Here is a 24,884-nt window from a genome sequence, read left to right as displayed (position 1 = left end):
CATGTGTTTCCTGGTGTGGCTGACTCGTCAGCCACGGCAGGCTGGCTCCTGGCTGATTGAACACATGACACCCTTTGATAGGAAAGGTTCACTGATCACTGGTGCATCCCTAGTAAAAGTGTCCTTTTCCCTTGTTCTTCTGTTATGACCAGATAGTTGCATTGGCTTACCAGACATCCCTCATTCCACCTGGGAAGGATATATCTCCTATATGCGAGCAGAAGAGAAGGTGTATGAGGTTGGGACGACGTTGAGGTATTCCTGCCAACCTGGTTATAAACCCGCAGCAAATGAGCCTACAACGGTGACTTGTCAGGAAGATTTGATGTGGACCCCGAGCAAAGGATGTGAGGGTGAGTTTCTGTTTTCAAAATCTTTTTGTATATTAAATCTCCACTATGTGTTAGGATTTTCCACCTTAAATGAATATAGTTTTTTCCTCAAGATAAATTTTAAATTATATTAATTGAACACAATAGTGAACTTTCCAGAATGGACCAGAAAGGTCTTGGGAGTTTGAGGAGCTGAGAAATTATGATCTTATTCCAGTTCAGAATCAAATGAGACACAGGCACGGAAGTCAAAGATTATGCAGATTAAGTATGAGCTTCATTACTGATAAAGGTAGAATGGTGAATGCAGCTCACTTATTGCTAGAGTCAGACCTTCGTCACAGCCCTTTCCCTCCCAGTGTAGACTTTGGGGTGCTTGGTAGCAGGAAAGTCTATGAAACAGTCGTGAACTCAACCAGCCGCAGGGTGACTTGTGTCTCATGTCTCTTGAGCCATGGGACTGTTGCTCTGAAAGAGCTGGGTCTTGTTGACCTGCCTCCGGACGGCAGACTCACCTCTGCCCCGGTATTCTTGCCCCAGTAGGATGGAAAGGAGACCTTTCCTCCAGTCTCACTTGAGAGAATAAGTGAAGGGTTGAGAGACATGTGGTTGCCATTTTATGGGCCTCAGTGGAATTGACAACATGCATTTTTCTACGCATCTATCAGAACCTTGCCATTTTAGAGGTGAAGACACGGAGGCCCAGAATACAGGGAACTTTATCCCCTAGATTAGAATTTGAAAAACATGTGAAATGCACAAATAATTAAAAATGGTGGTTTAGATCTACCTAATGAGAGAATATTCATTTCACATTAGGACTTAAGGTTTAATTTGCAGTTGTTCAGACTCATTTTGGAGAAATAGAATAAAAGGTTTTAACAATATGACTGAATTAAAAATATGTTTAACAAAAATTATTGCCACCACTTAAATGACAAAGTATTGATTAGTATAAACCTTTGAGAATCCTCTTTAATGACTAAAAACAATGACATGCAATTAATACCTTAATTTTTTTCTGTATAAATGAATGTTTATACATGTTTAAACACCTACTTTTAAATTATATTTATTTTTACCCACTATGGTCTTATTGATTTAATTATTTAGTAAGGAACTTTTCAACCACTTCAAAGGCAGAAGTAAAATAGTATTTATCCAAGTTATCATAAAATCTGACTAAATAGGAATTTAGAATCATGACTTAACTATTTAAAAGTATTTCCTATAATGTAAAGCATTACATAAAAATTATTGTTACTGTTTGGAAACCACATGAATGTTGGGTATTTTTATTATAATTCATAAGCAAATGAGTGCTGAGAATATTTGAGTGTGCCTGAAAGACCCCGTTGTCATGCTGGTCAAGATACAGGTATGGAGAAGAGTATTTTATTCTGTTCTGATGTTTCCACTTATATCCAATGCTATCAAGTTCTATCTGAAAATATTTCTACTAATGAATAAAAATTATATCCCTGTATTAGCTCTTATTGTATTAAAAATGAAAGAATTTGAATAGCTAGTTCTCTTAAATTGGGCATCAAAAAAGAAAAATCTGGCCTTAAGCAATAATTTAAATCTATTTTTATGCGTTAGGTGTCAGGCAGCTACAGACTTTTGTGCATCTTCTTCCTCCTGTGACTGAAGAAGTGTAAGTTATTGGAGAGCTTAATAATGAGGTAACCCTAGTGAAGCCATAAGCAGATGGATGTTATTTCTCATTGCTCTAAAACAATTTTGAAAGATTTACATTCTCATTCAGGCTAATCCAACTTCTTATTTTGGAAGGATCCTAATGAAAATATTTAGTTGGAGGAAATGACCGAGTTGGAGTACTTGCAGCAAATCCGGGCCAGGGAGAGCAGACTCAATGTGTCTGTTTTCCCAGCCTCTCTTCAGTGTCTCGTGAGATCTTCTAAAAGTAGAATTTAGGTTTTTAGCCATAGGAGCCTTCTCATGGTGATTTTACTAATCATTAGCCTTCTTTCATATTTTTTAGAGGTATGTTGCCCAATACCAGACCTGAAGGATATCACAATCACTCATCGCAGACCAAGTGGCTTCAACAATGGCTGTGTCTATTTCTTTGGAGATTCGGTTTCATATACATGTCATGGGAAACGTACATTTAGTGCTAGATGCACAGGGGAGGGCACATGGAATCCCAAGACACCAGCATGTGAGCCAAGTAAGAGCTTATGGAATCATGCTATTTTAGATGTTTCTTCACATCAAAATGATGATTATTATTTTTCAATTGAAGTATAGTTGATGTGCAATATTATATCAGTTTTAGATGTACAAGCTAGAGATTCATAATTTTTAAAGGCCATAAGGTGATACTCCATTCACAGTTATACAATCGGCTATATTCTGTGTGTTGTACTGTACATTCCTGTAGCTTATTTCCTTTATACATACTCGGTTGTATCTCTTAATCCCCTACTCTTATCTTGCTCCTCCCAGCTTCCCAACTGGTAACCACTAGTTCGTTCTCTGTATCTGTGAGTCTTTTTCTGCTTTGTTATACTCATTAATTTGTTTTATTTTTTTAGATCCTACGTATAAGAGAAAACATAGAGTATTTGTCTTTCTCTGTTTGACTTTTTCACTAACCATAATACTCTCCAGATCCATCCAGGTTGTTGCAAATGGCAAAACTTCATATATATCACAACTTCTTTATGCATTCATCTGTTGATTGACACTTATGGTTCCTTCCATATCTTGGCTATTGTAAATAATGCTACTATGAACATTCAAAATGATGGACATTATTAAGGGAAAGTTTCAAATTAGGTCAAAGAGACTTGGGCTGGTGGGTTAGAACAATGAACATCTCAGGGAGGTAAGTATTGTTAACTGTCGTGCCTTCTGTTGAGAAAGAGAAAAATACCATGGTTTGTTCTCTACCATGCTTTTTTCATAATTTGCTTTTAGAATTTAGAGTTTAGGAAATGTGTAAAGCTGATGCTTTGTTTGATGTTGGTGTTTTTTATGTGTTCTACTTTTTTACCCCTAACATTGTGTGTGTAATTTGAATGTAGCAAATCAATTTGCAGTGAAAGTCCTTTACTGCAGCATCATTCAGTTGGAAAAATGAAAAAACGCTCGTTCCCATTCTTTTGACCCTCCTGGTGTCCTTTCTTTTTCTCAATCAGTGAAAACAGGCCACATCTAATAGAGAAGCTAGAGTTTCCAATTATTTCCTTTTGTTTCTTGGCATTTATTCTCTTTTCTTCCCTTCCTTCTGGTCCATATGCCTTAAACTGCAGTATCAGATCTGTCCAAATCTGTTTGAACCTGCCTTTCTGAACGTGCTTCTTTTCATCCTTCTCTACCTTTTATATTCTGAAACATCGTTAAGCTAGTGACTTTTTGCTTGTTCAGTGGAATTAACATGATGCCATAGATATGCTGGATCAATGTGATATTCTGTGGATGTCCACATGGTCATGATGTCTTCAGACTCTATTATGACAGGGACAGGTAAGTTATTACAGCCAAGGGTTACACATGCACATATAAGATTTTGACCCTTTCATGAGTGTGCAAACTATTTGTGACCATCTTTTCTGATAAGGATGGAAAAGAAGGCCTCTGTTGAATCAACAACCTCATTTATCTGAAGACTTACTAATCTGCTCTAGCAAAGATATCACATCTAGCACAGTGGTTACAATAGGAGCTAAACCTGCTGGATTTTCAGCAGTCCACTGTAATTCTCCAGAATCCCAATTTTTGTCGTAGACACACTGGTAAGCACATGGGGGTATGATGATCACTCCTGCACCTTTTGTTCTTTAAGAGTGGCACTCATTTCTCCCTTTCTCCTACCTCCTGGTACATGATATTTTAAGGAATTTACCCCCTATGCCTCAAGGGGGAGGGGTATAGGTAATATCAATGGCTTCTTCTTGGCCTTCATGGATATGACAGCTCTTACCCCACAGGCCAAGGACCAAAAATGGGGGTTGTGCCAACTACCAATTTTGTCTACTCTGTTTATACTTTCAAAGGTAATGGACACAGCCACCAGATGGTGTAATAGGGAGACCATGCTGGTTCCAGGTAGCTGTGTCAAGTCAAGCTCTCTGTCCAACAGTACTTGCATTACTGTGTGGCTTTCACTGCTGCACAGTTACCTCCAAAAATAGACATAGGTCCTCTGGGACTGTGGCACTCGGTACTGAGCGTACTTCCCAAGGTGTTGTAGCATCTACTCCTGGAAACTGTCTTTTTCTTCAGTCAGTGATCTCCAGACCTGACGACTGGCACAGGTCCAGGCACTGAGCAAGGGATTGTAACTTCTTATTGGACCAAATGCCATCAGTCTCCTGATCATCCACCCTCAGTTTCTTTTGATGGTACAGATGGGGTGGTGTCTCTTTACCCTGATGAGTGTCCCGTTCCATGAACCACCTCCAAAACTCTCAGGCACCTCTAACTGTCTCTCTAACTTGCCACTCATCATGATGATTATAGTACTTACCTTTAAAGAGTATTAGCACCTCTCAGACTACTACTGCTAAGTGTGAAAGTTGTTCTTTAATGGCCTTCCTGTCATCAGCTCTGGCCTTTGATATATGTGCTCCTTTCATTGGGAAATTCCTTATGACCTTGTTAATGTATCCTCAGGCTGTCCCAGGTAACAGAATCATCTGGTGGGGTTTCTAACATGTGTATGGCGTATCCACTCCAGATGCTCACTTTTCTGAGTCATTTAACCCCTTCTTCTACCACTTGGCATGGCAACTCCAGCGTTTGAATCTCACTTACTGTGGGCATCTGTTTGCCCTGCCTCTAGGAGGCATCTTAGGATTGTCCTTAGAGGTACTATGGCCCATCAGCATAATATTTTCCCTGACATTCCTGCGAATTAAATTAAATTAATTTATTTAAATTTCTCATGCACCGTTTGTGGATCCTGTCAGTGTTCCCTTTCAGAGAGATGCTCAGCACTGTGTCAAGTCTATTATTTCAACATGCAAGTCATCATTTTTAATCATTCTATCAGCTCTTTTAAAAAATATTTTAAAATGCAGTAAGTATATTTTTGGGGGGATGGATGGACAGATTTGATTGAGAGCAATGAGTCAGAGACTGGATTTATTTTGCATCCTTGCAATTTCTCCCAGATGTACTTGTCTGCATTTAGCCTGAAATCAGTGCAGTGGACCACTAGTACCCTGGGACTTCAGCCCAAATGGCTCCTGAACAGTGCAGTTTAGTGAACTTGTAGATAAAATGAAGCAAATCCTAAGTGCTTGTCATTCGTTGGCGTTTCTACGGTTCCCCAGCTTCAGGGCTACAGGAGGGCAGCACAGGTCTTGGGTTTGGCTCAGGGATCCTGTGGGCAGAGAAGACAGGGGGACAGAAGGGAGCCTCGTGTGAACCACACAGATTCTGGGGAGTGTTATTACACGCATTCTATACCCTCACGCTCTCTCACTTTTATGTCTCACCTCAAGGTTGTGATTCTCCTCCTGTCATTGCCCACGGACGCTATAAATTAGTCAGTGCATACTTCAGTTTCAAAGATGATGTTGTATATGAATGTGATGAAGGGTACACTCTGGTTGGAGCGAGCAAACTCACCTGCAGTGCTGCAGTCTGGTCCCCTGCAGTCCCTCAATGTAAAGGTAACTCCAGCTCCCTCCGCAGCGCACAGCTAAGTAGGGGGAACTTCATGAAAGGGTTCAGAGCACAGTTTCTACCTGCCAGAGATGGGAAAAGAAACATTTGACTTGACTTGATTTACTTAAAATACTTACTATATTCGGATGGTACCTGAAACAAAAAGTTCAGAGGGCACACAGAAACATTAATCTTCCCTACTTTTTTTCTCCCAGGTGCAAAATTCAGCCTCTTTGAGGCAGCCCCTATTCCTAGTTTCCTATATATTTCCAGAAATATTCTAGAAGTGGTCCATTTTATCTGAGTGTAACTGTGATCTGTAGCAAAATTTTCATGGAAATGTGGAATAATGAATATTATTTTTATTCTCAAAAGAAAAGGCAAAGCAATCAGCAGCACTTAAGTCTAGTTTATTCTTAATACCTTAGTCTCTCATATCCTTTTTTCTTAGATTTGCAGATTGCTTAAAATTATGTTTCCTTTCTAGCTCTGTGTTGGAAACCAGAGATAGAACATGGAATGTTATCTGTGGATAAGGATCGATATACTGAGCCTGAAAGTGTCAAGGTCCAGTGTGACCCCCGCTATGGTTTGGTTGGTTCCGAAAGCATCACTTGCTCAGAGAACAGAACCTGGTACCCGGAGGTGCCCAAGTGTGAGTGGGTAAGCAGTACAATTCAAGGAAGTTTCTGAGCTATCAAACCCTAAAAAGGGTGCCTCCCCCAAAGCATGTCCTGCTTGCCAGGATTCATTTCTGAGTCTTTCAAAGGAACTCTCATTTTTGCCTTGAAGCCCTCTGGTCAGATAAGAGTGGCAAGTCTTCTGCTCTCACTTGATAACAGGGAAAACAGAGCCCCCTGGGAGTGGAGGGTCTCAGAGACCTGGGGTACTGACTCCTAACTTTACTTTCCTAGACTATATGATACACTGTTGTTCCATTTCTGGATGGTCAGCAGAAATTGCCTCTGTCCCCGCAGAGGCTTTCTGGGACGCTGTCTCAGAGCAGAGCTGTGTCTCTCTGAGGAAGATGATGGTGGGGCCCACGGTGTTTTCAGGTTTTACTGCTCACCCACCAGTCATGCGGTGGGTCTTGGTCCTGACCCTGTAGTCCTGCCTTTGTCAGCATGAATCCTCCGCCCCCTTCACGATTAGGAGAGAAGCCTTTCAAGCACCTCACCATCTGTTTCTCCCATAGGTGTACCCTGAAGGCTGTGAGCAGGTACTTGTAGCCAGGGATCTCATGCAGTGCCTCCCAAATCCAGAGGAGGTGAAATTGGCCCTGGAGGTGTATAAACTCTCCCTGGAGATTGAAATACTGAAGCTTCAGAGAGACAAGGAGAAGAAGACTCAGGAGTCATCAGTATAATTCTTCCCAAAAGAGGGAGGAAAAATGTGCCTTGCTGCCTTTAATCCAATATGAATCACTTCAGTGTATCAACTTTACCATCTCTTTGGCACTAAAATGCATTGTAATAAATCTTCATATATCACAGCAATTTGTCTTCATGGTCATTTAGAACCTCATCAAGTGAGGGTCCTAGTCAAACTTATTACATAAAGTTGACAGAATTTTTTTTTTTTTTTTAGTGTAGGGACCTTGGGCATACGGACTTGGGTTCACACCAGTACGTTTCCCTGGATTGCCTTTACTCCACAGTTCTACACACACAAATCACTCAGTGGTCAGGATTTAGATTAAATATCAACATACTCAAATAACCTTGTCCACTGGCCCCCATTTGTAGCAGTCGTGCCCTTTTCTAACCTGCATGCACTTGGCCTCAGTAATCCTCACCTCCTGACTTTTGCCTCCCAGGAAGTGGGTCTATGTCTCATCTGATCTCCTTCCATCTTTAGGAACAAACTCTGAAAGCCCGATGAGTGGAAACCCAGCCGGCAGCCCCCTGTGAGCTCCCAAGTCTTTGATCTGATTGGTTGTCATTTTCCTTAATAGTAAAGTAGAATGGCTCAAGCAGCTACCCCCAAGGGAGGAGAAACCCCATATTGATCACGTTTGTCTTGGGGGTATTCTGGAGGCTTCTATTCCTTCCACTCACCACATTTTCCAGCTCTGGCATCCTCTGAAATCTCTCTCACATTCATATCTCAGATCCTTTCATTGTCTCTCTTTTGTACACAGAACTCTATGGGGAACATTGGCCTCTTTTGTTTAATGTCCCCAGAGGACTCCCATGAGGCAATGGTGTGTATCAGGCTTCTACTAAACCTTAGATACAAGAGAGGCTTGAACTGCTAGAGAAACCTACTTAACATGGAAAGTATCTATCCATGGTCTTCAAAACCATAATCCACTCCTGCTACTAGGAATTCCTTTTGGCTGATGTTTATTTTAGTGTCCCTGAGTCAAAGATTTATGAGGATATAGTTTCCTTGGGAGGTGACCCCAGGAATTCACTGGGAGCTAGTGGGTAATAAGATGTGGACGAGAGGACAGCCTCAAGAGGGAACATGATTGAAGGGACTATTATTGCTGCCAACAGGAGATCAGCTCTGCTGACTGCCCTCTGAAGGTGTGTGGAACACAACTCAGAATGTACTCTTGAGGATTAGCACCTGAGATATTTATCCACCAACCCCTCCCCTCATTGGGGCAGGCTTCTAGCAGCATTGTCTCCCAGGACTTCTGACCCACACTGTGGGCCAGCAGAGTACATTCCTGAGGACGGAGATGGTGGGGGCCGGTGGGACCATGGGATTGTCTCCAGTACCCTCCAGGGTAGGAGTATGGGTGGAGCACAGATGTCTTCTTCTACAGTTGCCTTTCCTGTATGGCTCCGTGGACATGCTTTTCTTGTCTATTACTTTCTATCTCTGTTTAAGTGTCTCATTTCTCTTTATCAGATCCCTGTATCACTTGCTTTTAGTTGGCTCTAGCACGATTCCCTTTCCTTTCTTAGAGTTAATTATTCAGCTTTTCCACTCCCATTGGACATTGTACCTAAGATGGTAGCTCTTGTTATCTGAATTTTCACAAATTGAGTATTTGCTAATCCTGCCTACAAAATGACTTATGTGAAATTTACAAATATGTAAAAAATCCATTATAGCAAATCTTGAGTTTCCCTTTTTGGCTTAGGGCATGAGGCTGTAGCATGAACTCCTGTGGTGCTTCAGACATTTCTCAATAGGATCACCTTTCTGCTCTCATTGTTTAAGTGTCTTGTGCACTTTCAGTGTCATGTCTCCATTTTATTCAATGAAAACATAAGGAATGAAAGTGGAAGAGACCGTCAAGAATGTAGGTGAGACTAAGGAGCCTAGAGAAGCCTCATCAGAAGAACTTACAAGAGGGGAACTGGTTCTACCTGAAGCTCATTGACTGTTGGTGGAAGAGGAAGAAAATGAACATGGGTAACTTTATGATAAATATTAAAAATAACTTTTAGAACATATAGAAAAATAATTGGCATTGCCTTATCAGGAGGTGGGCAAATTTATCACATGAAAAAACAAAACAGAAACAGAAAATGAATTATCAACATAGTCAGGTTAGCAGGAGCTCTATAACTGTAAGCAAAAGAAACCCAACAGATGTCCATTTTACGTCTGTGGCTTCCTGCAGTGGTTCCTTATAGTCACTTCCAAGGTCTGCATTGCCCGGAGGAGAGGATGTGGACCAGTTCCTTAGAGTTAGGTATGGACAGCTATCAGGCACTAACTGTTTCACTCACTGGCCCTCACTAATTCTCACTCACCTTCTCCCACCAGCAAGAGTGACTGTGTCTCCCCCACCACCAACTGTCACCACTTGCTACCAACCCTCACTCAGAAAAGTCTTCAATCAAACATTCTCTGATGTAAATCATAGAAATGTTTTCCTAGGTCAGTCTCCCAAGGCAATAGAAATAAAATCAGAAATAAACAAATGGGACCCAACCAAACTTACAAGCTTTTGCACAGCAAAGGAAACCATAAACAAAACAAAAAGGTAACCTACAGATTGGACTGGGAGGAAATATTTGCAAATGATGCAACTGACAAAGACTTAGTTTCCAGAATATATAGATCATACAGTTCATATAGTTGATGTAAAAAAAAAAAAACCAAACAATCCAATAAAAAAATAGACAAAAGTCCTAAATAGGCATTTCTCCAAATAAGTTCTACAGATTGCCAACATGCATGTGAAAAGATGCTCAACATCGCTAGTTATTGGAGAAATGAAAATCAAAATTACAACAAGGTATCAACTCACACTGGCCAGAATGGCCATCATTAAAAAGTCCACAAACAATAAATGCTGGAGAGGGTGGGGAGAAAAGGGAACACTCCTACACTGTTAGTGGGAATGTAATTTGGTGCAGCCACTATGGAAAACAGTATGGATATTCCTTAAAAAACTGAAAATAAAGTTACCATATGACCCAGTAATCCCACCCTTGGGCATATATCTGGAAAATCTCTGACTTGAAAAGATACACTCCAATATTCATAGCAGCACTATTTACCCCAATGTTCATAGCAGCACTATTTACAACAGCTAAAACATGGAAGCAACCTAAATGTCCACTGACAGATGATTGAAAAAGTAGATGTGGTGCATATATACAATGGAATATTACTTAACTATAAAAAAGAATGAAATAATGTCATTTGCAGCAATACAGATGGACCTAGAGATTATGATATTGAGTAAAGTAATTCAGACAGAGAAAGCCAAGTATCACATGATATCACTTATATGTGGAATCTAAAGAATGATACAAATGAACTTATTTACAAAATAGAAACAGACTCACAGACATAGAAAGCAAATTTATGGTTACCAATGGCAAAATGTAGGGGGAGGGATAAATTAGGAGTTTCAGATTAGCAGATACAAACTACTATATATAAAATACAGAAACACCATTATCCTACTTCATAGCACAGGGAACTGTATTCAATATCTTGTAATAACCTATAATGAAAAAGAATATGAAAATCTGAATATAAATGAATCACTATGCTGTACAGCAGAAACTAATACAACATTGTAAATAAACTATATTTCAATAAAAAGAGAAAAAAGAAGAGTCTTCAATAATTAAATAATAATTTTAAACATTACTTTCTTGCTTATTTACTTTGTTAAGTGCTATTTGAATCAATTTTATTTCTTAAGCACTGTTCATTTACATTAGAATAAATTTTTTTTGAGAGCAGAATGAAAACCTGTCATATTTTGTGTTTTATACCTTTGCATTCTGCATTTGTGAGGTCATATCTGTGTTGGATAATTAGATAACTGGTGTTTTAAGGTGTTATATATTCCAAAATAGTAGGTGGATTGTTACATATGAGCTCAACATATTTTTATGGGTATTTAAGAAATTGAGTGAGACAGAGAAGGGAAGGCAGCCAATAAGAGGTGCTTTGTCAGGTCACTTGTCTCTATGGGTGACTGGAATCTAAACCCATGAGGGAAATTATGAGGGAAACTATGAGGGAATGTCATACACCTGAGAGTTTTCCCTTTCAGAGGGCAAGGGAGCTGGGGTACTGATACACCATCTTCCATCACTCATGGATATTAAGTCTGCTTCTGGGAGGTGTAAATTACTTGGTACTTTTGACCTGCTGTGCAAGCTGTCAGAGTAGTCTTCAATGGCTCAGGGAAAGCTTGGGGAAAACAGAGTAGATACTGGTTTTTGGAAATTGCGCAGAGTGTGCTGAAATAGTAGGGCCCTGGTGATATTGACTGGAATTTGACAGTGACTGTTACAGACTTCAACAGAAGTGGATGCTCTTAAATCTTTATCCTAGTTTTCCTGCCCTGTCTTTGCTTCTTGGATTCAGATCCTCCTATTTCTTGATTTATTTTCTCATTTTACTGGAGCTACCTAGGAGATGATATATAGAAAGTAAAATATTGAGCTCCTGCAAGTTTGAAACTGTCTATCTGAACACTTGATTGGTATTTCTGCTGAATTTTAAAAACTGGGTTAAAAATAATTTTCTTTTCAAACTTGTAAAGCATATCTTCTTTGTATGATAGTTTCCAATATGGTAATGGAGAAGTCAGAAGCCACTTGTACTACTGATTGTACAGGATTTTTCCTTATCTCTATTCTTCCACAAGGAAACACATATTCTTTTATCCAGAGACATTTCGTTGGTGTAGTTTCTTCAGTGATTTTCTCTTCTTTATTTTTTTCTTTTTAATTTATGGATATCCTACTGGTCAGATTTAGGAACTTTTTGTCAATTCTATAATTTTCTAAATTTTCTCCTATTTCTTATACCATCAACTCTGACTTGCTCTTCCCCTCTGTTCTCTGAGGATATTTCCTTATATTTGTACTTTAATGATTTTATTAATTTTATAAAATGTTCCCATCATTAAAAAAAATATTCTGTTCTTTATGGATGTGCAGGCTACTCAAATACCCCAGAGGATATTAATAATAGTTTCTTTGGAAATTCTATTCACTGCAGATTTCTGTTGATGATGATTCTAGGTCTTATGTTAATTTTCAAAGGTAAGCCCAGAGAAGCTGATTTAAGTTCTATGTGCAGGAGGAGATTAGGAGGTGAGCTATTTTTTTTTTTTTTCTTGTTCTGGGCCATAGAAGAGGCCATTAATTGTTTCCTAGTATGTATTTCCCATACCCACTTTAAGTAATAGAACTACTTTTCACCCATTTAAGTATTCACAGGGTGAATGGCTCCCCAGCAAGAGCCTCCCTTGACCAACCTCCCCATGGGTGCAGCTTCCCAGTCACTTTTCCCATTTCCTCTTTCACTCTATGAGGGCTGAAATGCTGACAGGATGCTGGTGAGCTGGCTTTCACCATGCTGATGAGGACAATACCCTTGGAGATGTTGTAGCAACAAAGAGGAAGGGACCTGATCCCTGGATGACCTCTTTGGACAGAGCTCCTGACAATCCTGAATATGCTCTGCCTCTGGACTGTTCCATGAAAAGATATAAACTCCTGCCTTTGTTTCAGCAGCTAATGTTATGCTAACAAATTCAGAGGAATCCCAAAATATCAGGGTTTACTGGTGTCTTCTCTGCTGCTGTCCAATTTCTTCTAAGAAGGATCCTCCAGTCTCCTGTCTGCTTCTTTATTAACTTGAATTTTTACCATGTAAAATGGGATTACAGCGTCAACATTGAGTATTTACTTTCTTTTTTGAAATAATCCTCCTATCCCTAGAAAGTAGAGCAATTGCATTCATCTCCCTGTTTTATGTGGAATGTTTTTCCTTCCTCTACTATAAGTTCGTATTTGTATTTTCCTTAGGGGTTCTCAGTGCATGGTGAATATTATAACACAAATAAAGAATTAAATGAGATGCTCTTTGATACTAAAGCAGTGGATCAAAAGTTCAGTAAAAAAAATTTTAATTTCCAATAACTTGTTCTTGTTTCCTATATGTTCCTTTTAAGTATTACCCTGTTCTTTCATCATGGATTCAATATCATTTTTTCTGTCTCTGAAAATATTATATGTAATCTCTTTATTTTCTGGGTTTATAAGGAGAGCACCAGAGTCATAAAAAAGTCAAGAATAGCCAAGATAATCTTGAAACAGAACAAAGCTGGAAGACAAATACTACTAGATTTTAAGAGGGATTATAAAGCTATATAAATTAAGACAGTGGCACTGGTAGAAATAGAATCAAGCTAACTATGTAGCTGAATAGACAATTCAGAAATCTATATATAATTTATATTTACCTTAACCGGAAAAATTTAACTCTTCAGTGTGGTGGGAAAAGATGTTTTTTTCAATGCATATTGCCTAGGTTAATTGTAGGGCTATGTGGAAAAATTGTATCTTGGCTTCTACCTTACATTTACCCAAAATAAATCCAAAGTGGATTACAGATCTGCATGTGAAAGGTAAAAATAAATAAGTAATGTGTGTGGAAGAACATCTTTATGATCCTAAAGTAGGCAAACTTCTGATACACAGCAAAGTAAAAAGTTTTATAAAAAAGTTATGTTGTCCAATATCAAAACAAATATTTCTGTTTATTTAAAGACATCATTAAGTTTCCCCAAAGATGAGGTACAAATGGTAATCAGCACATAAAAAGATTCTCAGTGTTACTAGTCTTCCCACAAATCACTTCCCACCCACTGGAATGACTATAATTTTTTTAGTGGAAAATTACAAGTGTTGGGGAGGATGTGGAGAAATTGGAACACTCATACACTGCTGGTAGGAATGTAAAGTTTGGCAATTCCTCAAAAAGTAAGAGCTCTTATAGGGTGCGGACGTTCACTTCCGGCTATGTGCCCAAGAGCATATCTTCAAAAACATGTGTACGTGAATATTCATAGCAGCGTTATTCATAAGAGCCCCAAAGTGGAAACAACGCAACTGATGAATGGATAAACAAAATGTGGTCTATCCATACATGGCATACTATTCAGCCATAAAAAGGAATGAAGCTCTGACATATGCTCCAACGTGGACGAACCTTGGCAATATTACACTAAAGGAAAGAAGCCAGACACAAAAGACTACATACTGCATGATTTAATTTATGTGAAATGTCCAGAACAGGCAACTCTACAGAGACAAAAAGTAGGCTAGTAGTTGTCAGGGAGTAGGGGAGACAGGGAGTGAATAGTGATGGCTAAAGGGTATGGGGTTTCTTTTCGGGGTGATGAAAATATTCTGGAATTACACAATGATGATGGTTGCACAACTTTATGAACTGTAGACTTTAAAATGATGAATTTTGTGAGATGTCAATTATGTCTCAAAAAAATCTACTGAATTGAGCTGAATTGTGTCCCCCCAAATTCATATGTTCAAGTGTGAATTACTCTAGTACCTCAGAATTTAACTGTGTTTGGAGATAAGGTCTTTTAAAAGGTGATTAAGTTAAAGTGAGGTCTTTAAGATGAAATTCTAGTTCAAAAAGATACACGAACCCCAATGTTCATAGCAGCACTATTTACAATAGCCAAGACATGGAAATAACCCAAACGTCCATCAACAGATAGTTGGTTTAAGAAGATGTGATATATATATATATATATATATATATATATATATATATATATACACACACGTATATCATGGAATATTACTCAGCCATAAAAAGAATGAAATACTGTCCTTTACAGCAACATGGATGGACCCAGAGATTCTCATACGAGTAAAGTAAGTCAGACAGAGAGATACAAATATCATATTATATCACTTATATATGGAATCTTAAAAAAGTACAAATTAATCTCTATACAAAACAGAAACAGACTCACAGACATAGAAAACAAACTTATAGTTACCAAAGGGGGAAGTGAGTGGGGGAGAGATAAATTAGGGGTATGGAATTAACAGATACAAACTACTTTCCATAAAATAGATAAGTGAAAGGGATTTATTGCATAACACAGGGAACAGTGTTCAATATCTTGTAATAACATATCATAGAAAATACTCTGAAAAAATATATATAACTGAATTACTTTGCTGTTCAACTGAAACTAGCACAATATTGTAAATAAAATATACTTCAGTTTTAAAAAATGAGACCTTTAGGGCAGCACCTAATTCAACATGACTGGTATCCTTATCAGAAGAGGCGATCTGGACACACGGAGAGGTATCAGACACGTGAGTGTAGGGCGGTGACCGGGGGAGACACAGCCAGAAGGAGGCCATCTGCAGGCCACGGGGAGACCCGGGACGGATTCTCCTTTCCAGGTCTTGTAAGAAACCAAACCTACTATCATTTTGATCTCAGATTTTCAGTCTCCAGAACTGCGAGAAAATGACTCTCTGTTGTTTAAGCCACCCAGTCTGTGGTGCTGCGTTACGGCGGCCCTCGCACAGCAACACAGACGCGGTTAAGGGAGTGAGAGGGCAGGACACAGGCTGGGAAGTGACATTTGTCATATGTACGTCCAGTTAAGAACTTATACCCAAAATGTGTAAGAAACTCTTACAAATCAATCAGAAAAGTATAATGAACCCATTACAAGAATGGACCCTATGAGCCTTCACGAAAAGGGATATTCAGCTGGCCGATGACATATGAAAAGATGATCAACTTAATTTAGTCATCAGGGAAATTAAAGTGAAAACCACAGTGTCATTTTGCCCCATACCCAGAATTGCTAAAATGACAAAATACCAAGTGTTAACAAGGATGTGTTGCAGCCATAACTTTGAAAAATTGCTGGTGAAAGTGTAAATTTGTCCAACTGCCTTGGAAAATTCTTTGGCAGTAACTCCCAAAGCTGAACACATGCATGCTCTGTGATCTAGCAATCCCACTCCTAGGTTTTAACCCTCAGAAACGCACACATCTGTCCAACAATGGACACATATTAGAATGTTGGTAGCAGTGCTGTCTGCAATAGCCCCAAACTGGAAACTACCAAAGTGCTATGTGCAGGAGAGGGAATAAATTAATTGCAATATATCACATGATGAACTATGCCACAACAATGGAATGTATGATTATATGGATGAATTTCAAAACATAAAACATTTAATGAAAGATGCCAGGCACAGAATAGTACATACAGCTTTATTTCATTTATGCAATATACAGAAACAAGCAAAAGTAATCCACAGTGTTCAAAGTCAGAAGAGCAATCCCTCTTGGGAACGGGGCATAAGCAGGGCTATGAAGGCTCTGGTAACATTTGGTTACTTCATCTGGATGGTGTGACATGCGTGTGAGTCAATATATAAAAAGTCAGCTAGCTCTGTACTTAATTGTACTTTTCATGTATCACATATTTTAATATAAATCAAATAAAAAATTGCAAAGGAGGTGATCTTTCATACCCTAGTGATCTGGGGCGGTAATGGCAGGTTTTCCCATTTTCTTAGAACATTTTTCCAATAAGGCATTCAGATACTGGAGAAACTGCAATTTTCCTCCGTGTAGAATTCATCTTTTCAATGCTTTTATTGCCTGCCACTTTTGGCCTTCCTACAGCTACACCTGATGTCCCTAAGGTTACTAAGCCACCAGTTTTGCAGGACACAGCGTCTAAGTCCCAGTGATCAGATGTTTCATCTGTGCTGTTTTGGCTCCCTCTATCGGCTCACTGATTTTCACCAGGGCGGGAAACAATAGCCAGGGTATTAGATTTTATGTTTATTGTTCTCCAGATTATTCCACTAGATCAGCTCCTTGGGAGCTGAGGGCATTCTTATTCTGTATTCTTACAGTTCTGTTCTGTATCTTGACTGTGGTGGTGGATACACAAGCCTACATATGTGATAAAATTATATAGAATTGAAATTCACTCATGAATATAAACATTTGAATAAGGGCTGTGGGTTGTATCAATGTCCATACTCATTTATTTATTAGCTCATGATTACGCCCTTTCATGATTGGAGGAGGGAGAGAGTGCTTTCTAGACTTTAACCCCATTTTCATACCTTCACTGTGCCTACCTAGTTATCTATTTTACATCATTTAAAAAGTACTAGGTTATAGTGCATAGCACATACCTGGTTCAGATCCTGGCCCAGCCACTTACTGTTTATAAATTTTTTGGCAAGTGTTACTTAATATTTTTTGAGAAGAGGATAAAAAGATCTTAAGATTGTCGTAAGATTAAGTAGAATATTTATGTAAAGTGCTTAGAACATTGTAGGTGATTAATAGGATAGATAATTCAAAATTGTCTTCTAGTGAATTTTTTTCTAACTAATATTCAGTATTATCTTGGATTCTCCTTCTAAATTAAAGCAAATTTACTGTGCATTTAGTTGCTTTCCTTCCTCTCTGGGAGGCTGCAATTTGAGTATGCTATACTCAGTATTTCACCATCATTTACCCAGTTAGTGAGAGCCATCACTTCAGATTTTGAACTCTTATAACAGTCTGCAGCTGAACTTGGCGGGAAGGTCAACTTCAGATATCCCCCCAGATTCACTGTCTTCTGTTAATAAACATCAACGTAACTTCAAGTATTACTTCCCATGAAAGGTAAAAATTATGCCTGTACACAATTGTCTTTTGCCGCTTTTGTCAGAGATGTGACACAGGACTGGAAGTATCTCTTGGTATAGAATATATTCCAAATATTCTTCAAGTCTTCCAGAACCTCCCCCTCTGTATATTTCACCACTCCCGACCATGTCAGTGCATGGTGCATGCTGTCTCAGCGCTCCAGGCTCCACTTTCCCCTCTTCTGACGGATAGAACGGCACCAGAGGGTGACCTATTAGGTGTCTTACCTCAATCAGGAATAACAAGAAGGAATCTCCCCTTCAGATATTGTCTGAGTCATTTTTTCCAGGCCTGTTTGTATTTCTGAGTCTTTTCAAACTTCACTTTCCCCACTAGGCTTTAGAACTTTGGGAAGAAAATTTAACTTTCTCCATCAGCTTTTTTTTTCTTTAATATTTTTTGGGGGGAGGGAGTAGTAATTAGGTTATTTATTTATTTATTTATTTATTTATTTATTTATTTATTTATTTATTTATTTATAATGAAGGGACTGGAGATTGAAGCCAGGACCTTGGGCATGCTAAGCAAGCACTCTACCATCAGCTATGCCCTCTCCCCTCCATCAGTTTTTGTTTTGTTTGTTTTAAAATTTCATCCAACTGTGGGCAGTTCAAACTCATAATGAAAGTCGCAACTCTTCCAACAGGGAGTGCTTCTCAGGAATGGCTTCCTCTCTCATTAATTTCCAAACTCCCCTGGACTTAATGTTCATCCTGATCTAACTCAGGTTTTACGTTGAGGATGGTTTGTCGAAACCTCCCACTCCGAACCAAAGTGCTTAAAAAAACCAAAAATACAAACAAACAAACAAACCCTGTTTATCATGTTACTCAGAAATTATTTACATTCCTAGATGGCAATTTCCCCACTCCCACCACAAAAAGATTAGGGTTACACTGCTAGGTACTCTCAGAGTTCCACAAGGCTGCTTGCTCCTGGCATCCGATCTTGATAAAATTGAGGTTTCTTGTTGCCTTTGATTCAGTTGATTCCGGAAGCCCTAATTCTGCCCTCTTCTGCTCAGCTTCTTCGTGACTCAAAGCTCAGTACTGATCTATATGTTACCCTAAGGTTTTGCTGACTGTTGTGCAGCTGAACCCTAGTTTGGAGAGTGTTTCTGCTGGTGCACTCTCTTCTAGACATTTTTCTGGTGAAATCTGAGAACTTGGAGCTTTTGTTCGTGCAAGGTTGTCAACATTTGCCATAAGCCTTAAGCCAGGGAGCAAGTCCCAAGTTCTGTGCCGCCTCCTTGAAGTTCATCTCTTTGGGGTTCCAGCCTTGCTCCTGTGCCCCTCCAGCCTATGGGGTGAGAACAGTAGTTGCTGGTTCTCAGGGCCCCGGGAAAGCAGTAGAGAAGTGTCAATTAACACAGAAGGTAGTTTAGACTAATCAATTGCAAATGTATTCATTCTGTATGAGAAATTTAAACGTATGATCAGATTGAAATAATTTACACTACGTTGTGGGAGGTATCATACTTGTTTTATTAATACTAATTTTTATGGACAGTGAACAAATTGCTTTATCAACGGTTTAATAAATTATTTATTCATTTCCATTATAGAAATGGAAAAGTTGAATTCTAAAATATTTTCCAAAGGTTTTAATACTTTAAGGTTTATACTATTACCATTACTAGAAAAAAAACTGCTATCTGGTATAAATTTCTGGGGCTTTGCTCTAGTAAATGGATAATGAATTGTGGGGATGAAACACACAGGGAAAATATAGCCAATAATACTGTAATAACTTTGCACGGTGACAGATGGTAGCTAGATTTATCATGGTGATCATTTTGAAATGTAAAAAAACATCAAATATGTTGTACCTCTGGAACTAACATAATGTAGGTCAATTATGCCTCAATGAAAAAAAAAGAATGAATTGCAAGTAACTTTCCTATATATGAATAGGAACTCACATGTGCTTATGATTTCTTTATTTTTACATTAGTTTATTATCCTCAGTGATATTTTTGTTTTTGGCTGATTGTCATACATTTACCATCTATTAAGCAGGAGTGACACTGTAATTGTTATCACTAATTCTGAGAAAATTAACTAGAGTCTAAAGTCATAAGTTATGTGTACAAAAGTTATCTGTAAACAGTAAGGTATTTCATAAATGTAAAGTTTTATTTTTTGCAGTTGGTAATTTTCATAAATGAAATAAGAATGAAAAGATTTGACAGTACCTGTAGGACTCCATGGGAAATGTGACCTGAGCATTTTATTATGCTTTATATAAATGAATATCTATGCATTAAAGGTGAATTTTTATTAGACAGTATGACTTCTTCTTTTTCCCTTTAGATAATTTAAAACATATACAAAGCTCCATATACTTATTATTACCCAGCTTCAGCAATTATCAACTCCTGGCCATTCTTGTTTTATCCATATCCACACCCATATTGCCCACTCAAAGTTATTTAGAAGGCAACCTTAGACACATTATTTCATTGCTAAATATTTCAGTATTACTTTTAAAAGATAAGCCTTTAAAAAAACATAACCACAAACCCTTATCATATCTAAAATTCAATAATAATTCTATAATATCAAATATTTTAGTTAGTCTTCCAATTTTCCTCATTGCCTTATAATTTTTTTTTTTGTAAGGGTTTATTTGTTCCGAATAGAATCCAAATAAGGTCTACATGCTGCAATTGGCTGATATGTTTCTTAAGTGTCTTTTAATTTATAGAAAGCTCCCTTTTTCTTGTATGATTTTTAATCTGCATTAATTTCTACGAAGGATCCGAAAGTATCTTTATTTTGAAGCCAGTTGGTTAGAACTTGTGGCTTCGTGAAGTTCAAGGAGGAGGTTGTTGGAACTTCCAGTCTATAGTCGATCAGTCAGAAGCAGAGGTGATAACCTGGGCTTGTGACTGACATCTGAAGTGGGTATCCGGGGCAGCAGTCTGGTAAGGCTTAACTTGTGGGATCAGACACTATTTCTGGCTAGACAGTGTCAGAATGGAATTGAATTGTAGGACACCCAGCTTGTGTCTGAAGAATCTCTTGTTGGAGGTGTGAGGATCCCCTTTCTCCACTTAAATTGGGTTCAAGAACATCAAAAAGAACAGGGAAGCTGGGAATTGCGTTAGATGGGAAGGAGGATCAAGGGAATGGTAGGGAAAAACTGCATAAGTAGAGATGTGGGAACACAAGGCAAGATGGGAGAATGCTCTCTGAGCAGCAGTTTTCAATGAGAAAAGCCAGAAGAAAGTTTCAATGAGAAAACCCTAGGGTTGCTATACAGTTTTAAGCTTTTATTTACAAAAGACACAAAATTCTGAAGACTTTTCTTGTCCCAGTAAGATGTCTTCCCTAAAATCTCTTTTTAAAAATTATCTGTAGTTAACAATGTATTAAATTTTTAAGTTAAATTCTCCAATAAGGTTTTATGAAATTTGATACAATGACTTTAATATAGACTAAATCTTATTTTGTTATCTAAGTAATTAAAAAACATTTTCTAAGATTCTTTCCTATAAAAGATTCAAAAACGCAGAGTACTCTTGGGGTTGGTGTGTAAGGAGGTGCTTGGGGATTTTGGATTTGCACAATCCTTACCAGTTTTCACAGAACAATGTCTCTTTATCACAAATGTTTCTTTAGTAACTTCAGTTTAAAAAAAGACTCCTTCCCTGCTGACTCTAAGCTTTATTACTGAAGGTCCTTCATTGACCCCAAATAGCCCATTTTCTCCAATAGATCACTTCGCTGTGTGCTGTTTTCTTTAATGCATCTATTTTCGAACAGGCCGTCCCAGGTATGTGAACAGGAGAATCTTACTGACCAGAACTCTAGGCTTCGGTACTTTCTCCAATACACGATGCGCTTTTGCTCCATTTCTGGTTGGTCAGCAGAATTAACATGCTAGTTGCTCTTCCAGATATTTGGGGAGATACCCTTGCTGCTTATACCCCCTCTCTGCTTAAACTGACGCTGATTATTACTTAAGAACAGATATGGATTCAGATCTCAGGGAAACATCTTGCTAAGATCCTAAGTACTTTTCTGGGATTTCCTGCCCATCAGTCATTCCTGGTTATACTTCATTTTCCAATCTTCCTTCTTCCACAAGACTTCCTAAAGGAGCACACCGTTTACCAGGATGGGGACACTTTCTGAAATCACCCTTTTGATTTTCTTTTCCAGATAGACACTGAGGATTACAAGATAGTCTTGAAAGGCAAAATCTCTTATAGGGTGTCCCAAGCTCCCAGGACTCAAAAGTGGCCGCCCTGGGAGTTACGTAAATTGTTTCTGGAGACTGTAAAACTGGAGCGAGAAAGAAACAAGGAGAAAATTGCTTGAGGCTTTCACTTGGATATATGCTCAAGAAAGAAGCTGCAGTATCAATATACTTCACTGTGTGGGAGAGTTCTTTTCCTGCCACACTGACACAAAATACAGCATTTTTTTACCTTACTAATTTCTACAGTTGTGACTTCCTATTCTCCTTTGAATAGCTGTAGAATCTGTAGTGATGCTCACTCTGGCTATTGTTAGTTTGTGTCTTCTCTCTTTTTTCTTCCTGGCCAATCTGCCATAGATTTATCAATTTTATTGTTACATGCTTTATGGCTTAGAATGTGGCACTTGCTAAATGTTCCATGTGTTCTGGTAAAGACTGTGTACTTAGCTGCTGAGTCACACTTCCTATAAAAGTCAGTTAGGTAAAATTGGTGGCTAATCTGTCATTTTTCAATAGTTAAATTTTAAAAAGTTAAAAATAAACACATGAAATTAATTTTAATAATACATTTATTAAACCCAAATTTGCAAAATGTTCTCACTTCAACATGTAATCAATATAAAAGTTATTAGTGTAATAGATAACATTCTTTTCATCATACCGTATCTTCAAAGTGTGTTATGCATATTTTTATTTACAGTACATCTAAATTTGAACTAGCCCTATTTGAAGTGCTCAAAACAACATATGGCTAATGGCTACCATATTATATAATGTAATTCTAGATTTTCCACGATACAGATGTTAACAAATATTAAAATAAAATATATATATTTATGTTTTCATAATCCTGGGGATGTATTTGACCTTTTAAAGTATACCTGAGAATTGGGAAGCTGTAAAGAAGAAACATGCAGAGAATGCAATGCCAAATACAAGACAGGAGGATCTTAATCTATGGGTAGGATATGAAATATTACAGGAATGCTAGTACTGGAAGTTAAGGAGTAATCGAGATTAAAATAACTCAATTCTCTAATTCCTCCAGCTCTTGAAGATTCACATAGTAATGGTAAGTTACCAAACCTTAAAATATTGAGTTCTGATTTAGAAACTATTTCTACAATTGTGTACAAAAGTGACAGACTTTTATCTCAAGCCATACAGAACAGCCATTTTGTACTATAGACACCAGTGCAGATTTGGGGAACTAGAGATGGTGTAGGAAGGAGCTCAGGCTTCTGAAGGGTCCTGGGGGGAGTGGGATGAGTAATTGAGTGGATTCACCACCTCCAATCAGAAAGCTATTCAGAGGAGACTGGGTTGGAGACTCCCCTCTTATGGCAGATGGCAAAAAATGTCCACAGATGCTTCCTGGTCTTGTAACTACATCTTTAATAATCCCTTCCATTGTAGAAGCTTTACTCATCCCTTGTGGGCTGCTTTGTCATTTGCTTTGTCCAATGGGTCAAAAAGTAGCAAATATGATGCAAGCAGAGCCTTGCAAATCACTTTGTGCATTAGGATCCCCCCCATCCACCACCATGTGAATAAGCCCAGGCTAACTTGCTGGCTGATGAAAGAAATTTGCCCCTTCTTTGCCTTAGACAAAATAGGTAAAGAAAATTGAGAAATACAAACTTCTATAAGATAAATATGTCACAGGGTTGAACTGTACACTTAGGGAATACAATCAATAACATTCTGACAAATCTGTGTATTAACAGATGTAACTGATTTTATTAATCATTTCATAATGTATACAAATATCAAATCACTATGTTGCACACCTGAAACTAATATAATATTGTATTTTAATTATTACTTAATTTAAACATTCTTAAACGAAACAAAGCTGTAAGAACTTGATGTGGTCCTTCTCTGGACCACAGGGAGGTTGGGAGGAGGTAGGTTGGCTTACGTAACAAATAAATCTCAAATCTCAAGGGCTTTACAAACAAGGTTTATTTCTTGCTATCACACATACCCATCTTGAGTTGGCCCAGTGGGCTTTGCCTGGGGGCCCATGCAAAAGAAGCATCTGCTGCAGAGGGAAGGAATGGAACAATCATGCTGGCTCTTTAAGAATGCACATTTTACTGGAGGAGGAAGCAAGTCACTTTATGGGACCTTTAAAGGCACCAGGGAAGAACAACCCTTCTATGTATCTGGAAAGAGAAGATCAGAAACGTTGGTGAACTACACTAATGACCTTACTGGGAATATAGAAATTTCTAGCAAGTTCTATAATGTATATAGGCTTATTCTTTTGGGGTTTTTTGTGGATGTCAATCAAGGGCAATTTCTTGGCTGATCACAAAGGAAGCAGAGACTATTTTCACAAAAACAGATAGAGAAGCAGAGGCAGAGGGAGTCAGGAAGATTTATGGACCAGAAAACTCAACAGGAAAGGTATGAACTGCTGTTCAGGTCAAGATTATTTGTAAAAGCAATAAACTGAAAATAATCCAAATGTTTATCAATAAAGGACTGGTTTCAAATATACTGTGCTTATAAAAATGTAATTTACTCATTCACTTATTCATCAAATATTCAGAGTGCCTGCTATGTGCCAGGCAATGTCCTAGGCACTAAACATAGAGCAGTGAATATTAAAAAAACATTAAAATTAAATGTATCTATTAAAAAGAATAGGTATATTTTTATGCACTCATGTGGAAAGATTTCTAAAATGTATAAAATGAAAAAAACATGTTGTAGGACAACATGCATCCTAGGCTCCTATTTGCATAA

At 38.2% G+C, this 24,884-nt stretch overlaps 1 protein-coding gene across 2 annotated transcripts in view; it reads left to right on the top strand.

Moving 5' to 3' along the window:
• C4BPA (complement component 4 binding protein alpha) overlaps positions 1-7,467 on the top strand; it is a 29,724-nt gene extending 22,257 nt beyond the window's left edge. For both annotated transcript variants that reach the window (XM_045522847.2, XM_010963240.3), the window contains exons 8-12: positions 153-353; positions 2,338-2,526; positions 5,810-5,980; positions 6,463-6,638; positions 7,171-7,467. In XM_045522847.2, coding sequence (XP_045378803.2) covers positions 153-353; positions 2,338-2,526; positions 5,810-5,980; positions 6,463-6,638; positions 7,171-7,341 — 908 coding nt within the window. In that variant the 3' untranslated portion in view covers positions 7,342-7,467. The remainder of the gene's footprint in view (positions 1-152; positions 354-2,337; positions 2,527-5,809; positions 5,981-6,462; positions 6,639-7,170) is intronic.
• The last annotated feature ends 17,417 nt before the right edge of the window (positions 7,468-24,884 follow it).

The sequence above is a fragment of the Camelus bactrianus genome, chromosome 23 (assembly GCF_048773025.1).
Source record: "Camelus bactrianus isolate YW-2024 breed Bactrian camel chromosome 23, ASM4877302v1, whole genome shotgun sequence".
In the NCBI taxonomy this organism is placed as follows: Eukaryota; Metazoa; Chordata; class Mammalia; order Artiodactyla; family Camelidae; genus Camelus; species Camelus bactrianus.
This window is presented reverse-complemented; position numbering and strand designations above follow the sequence as displayed.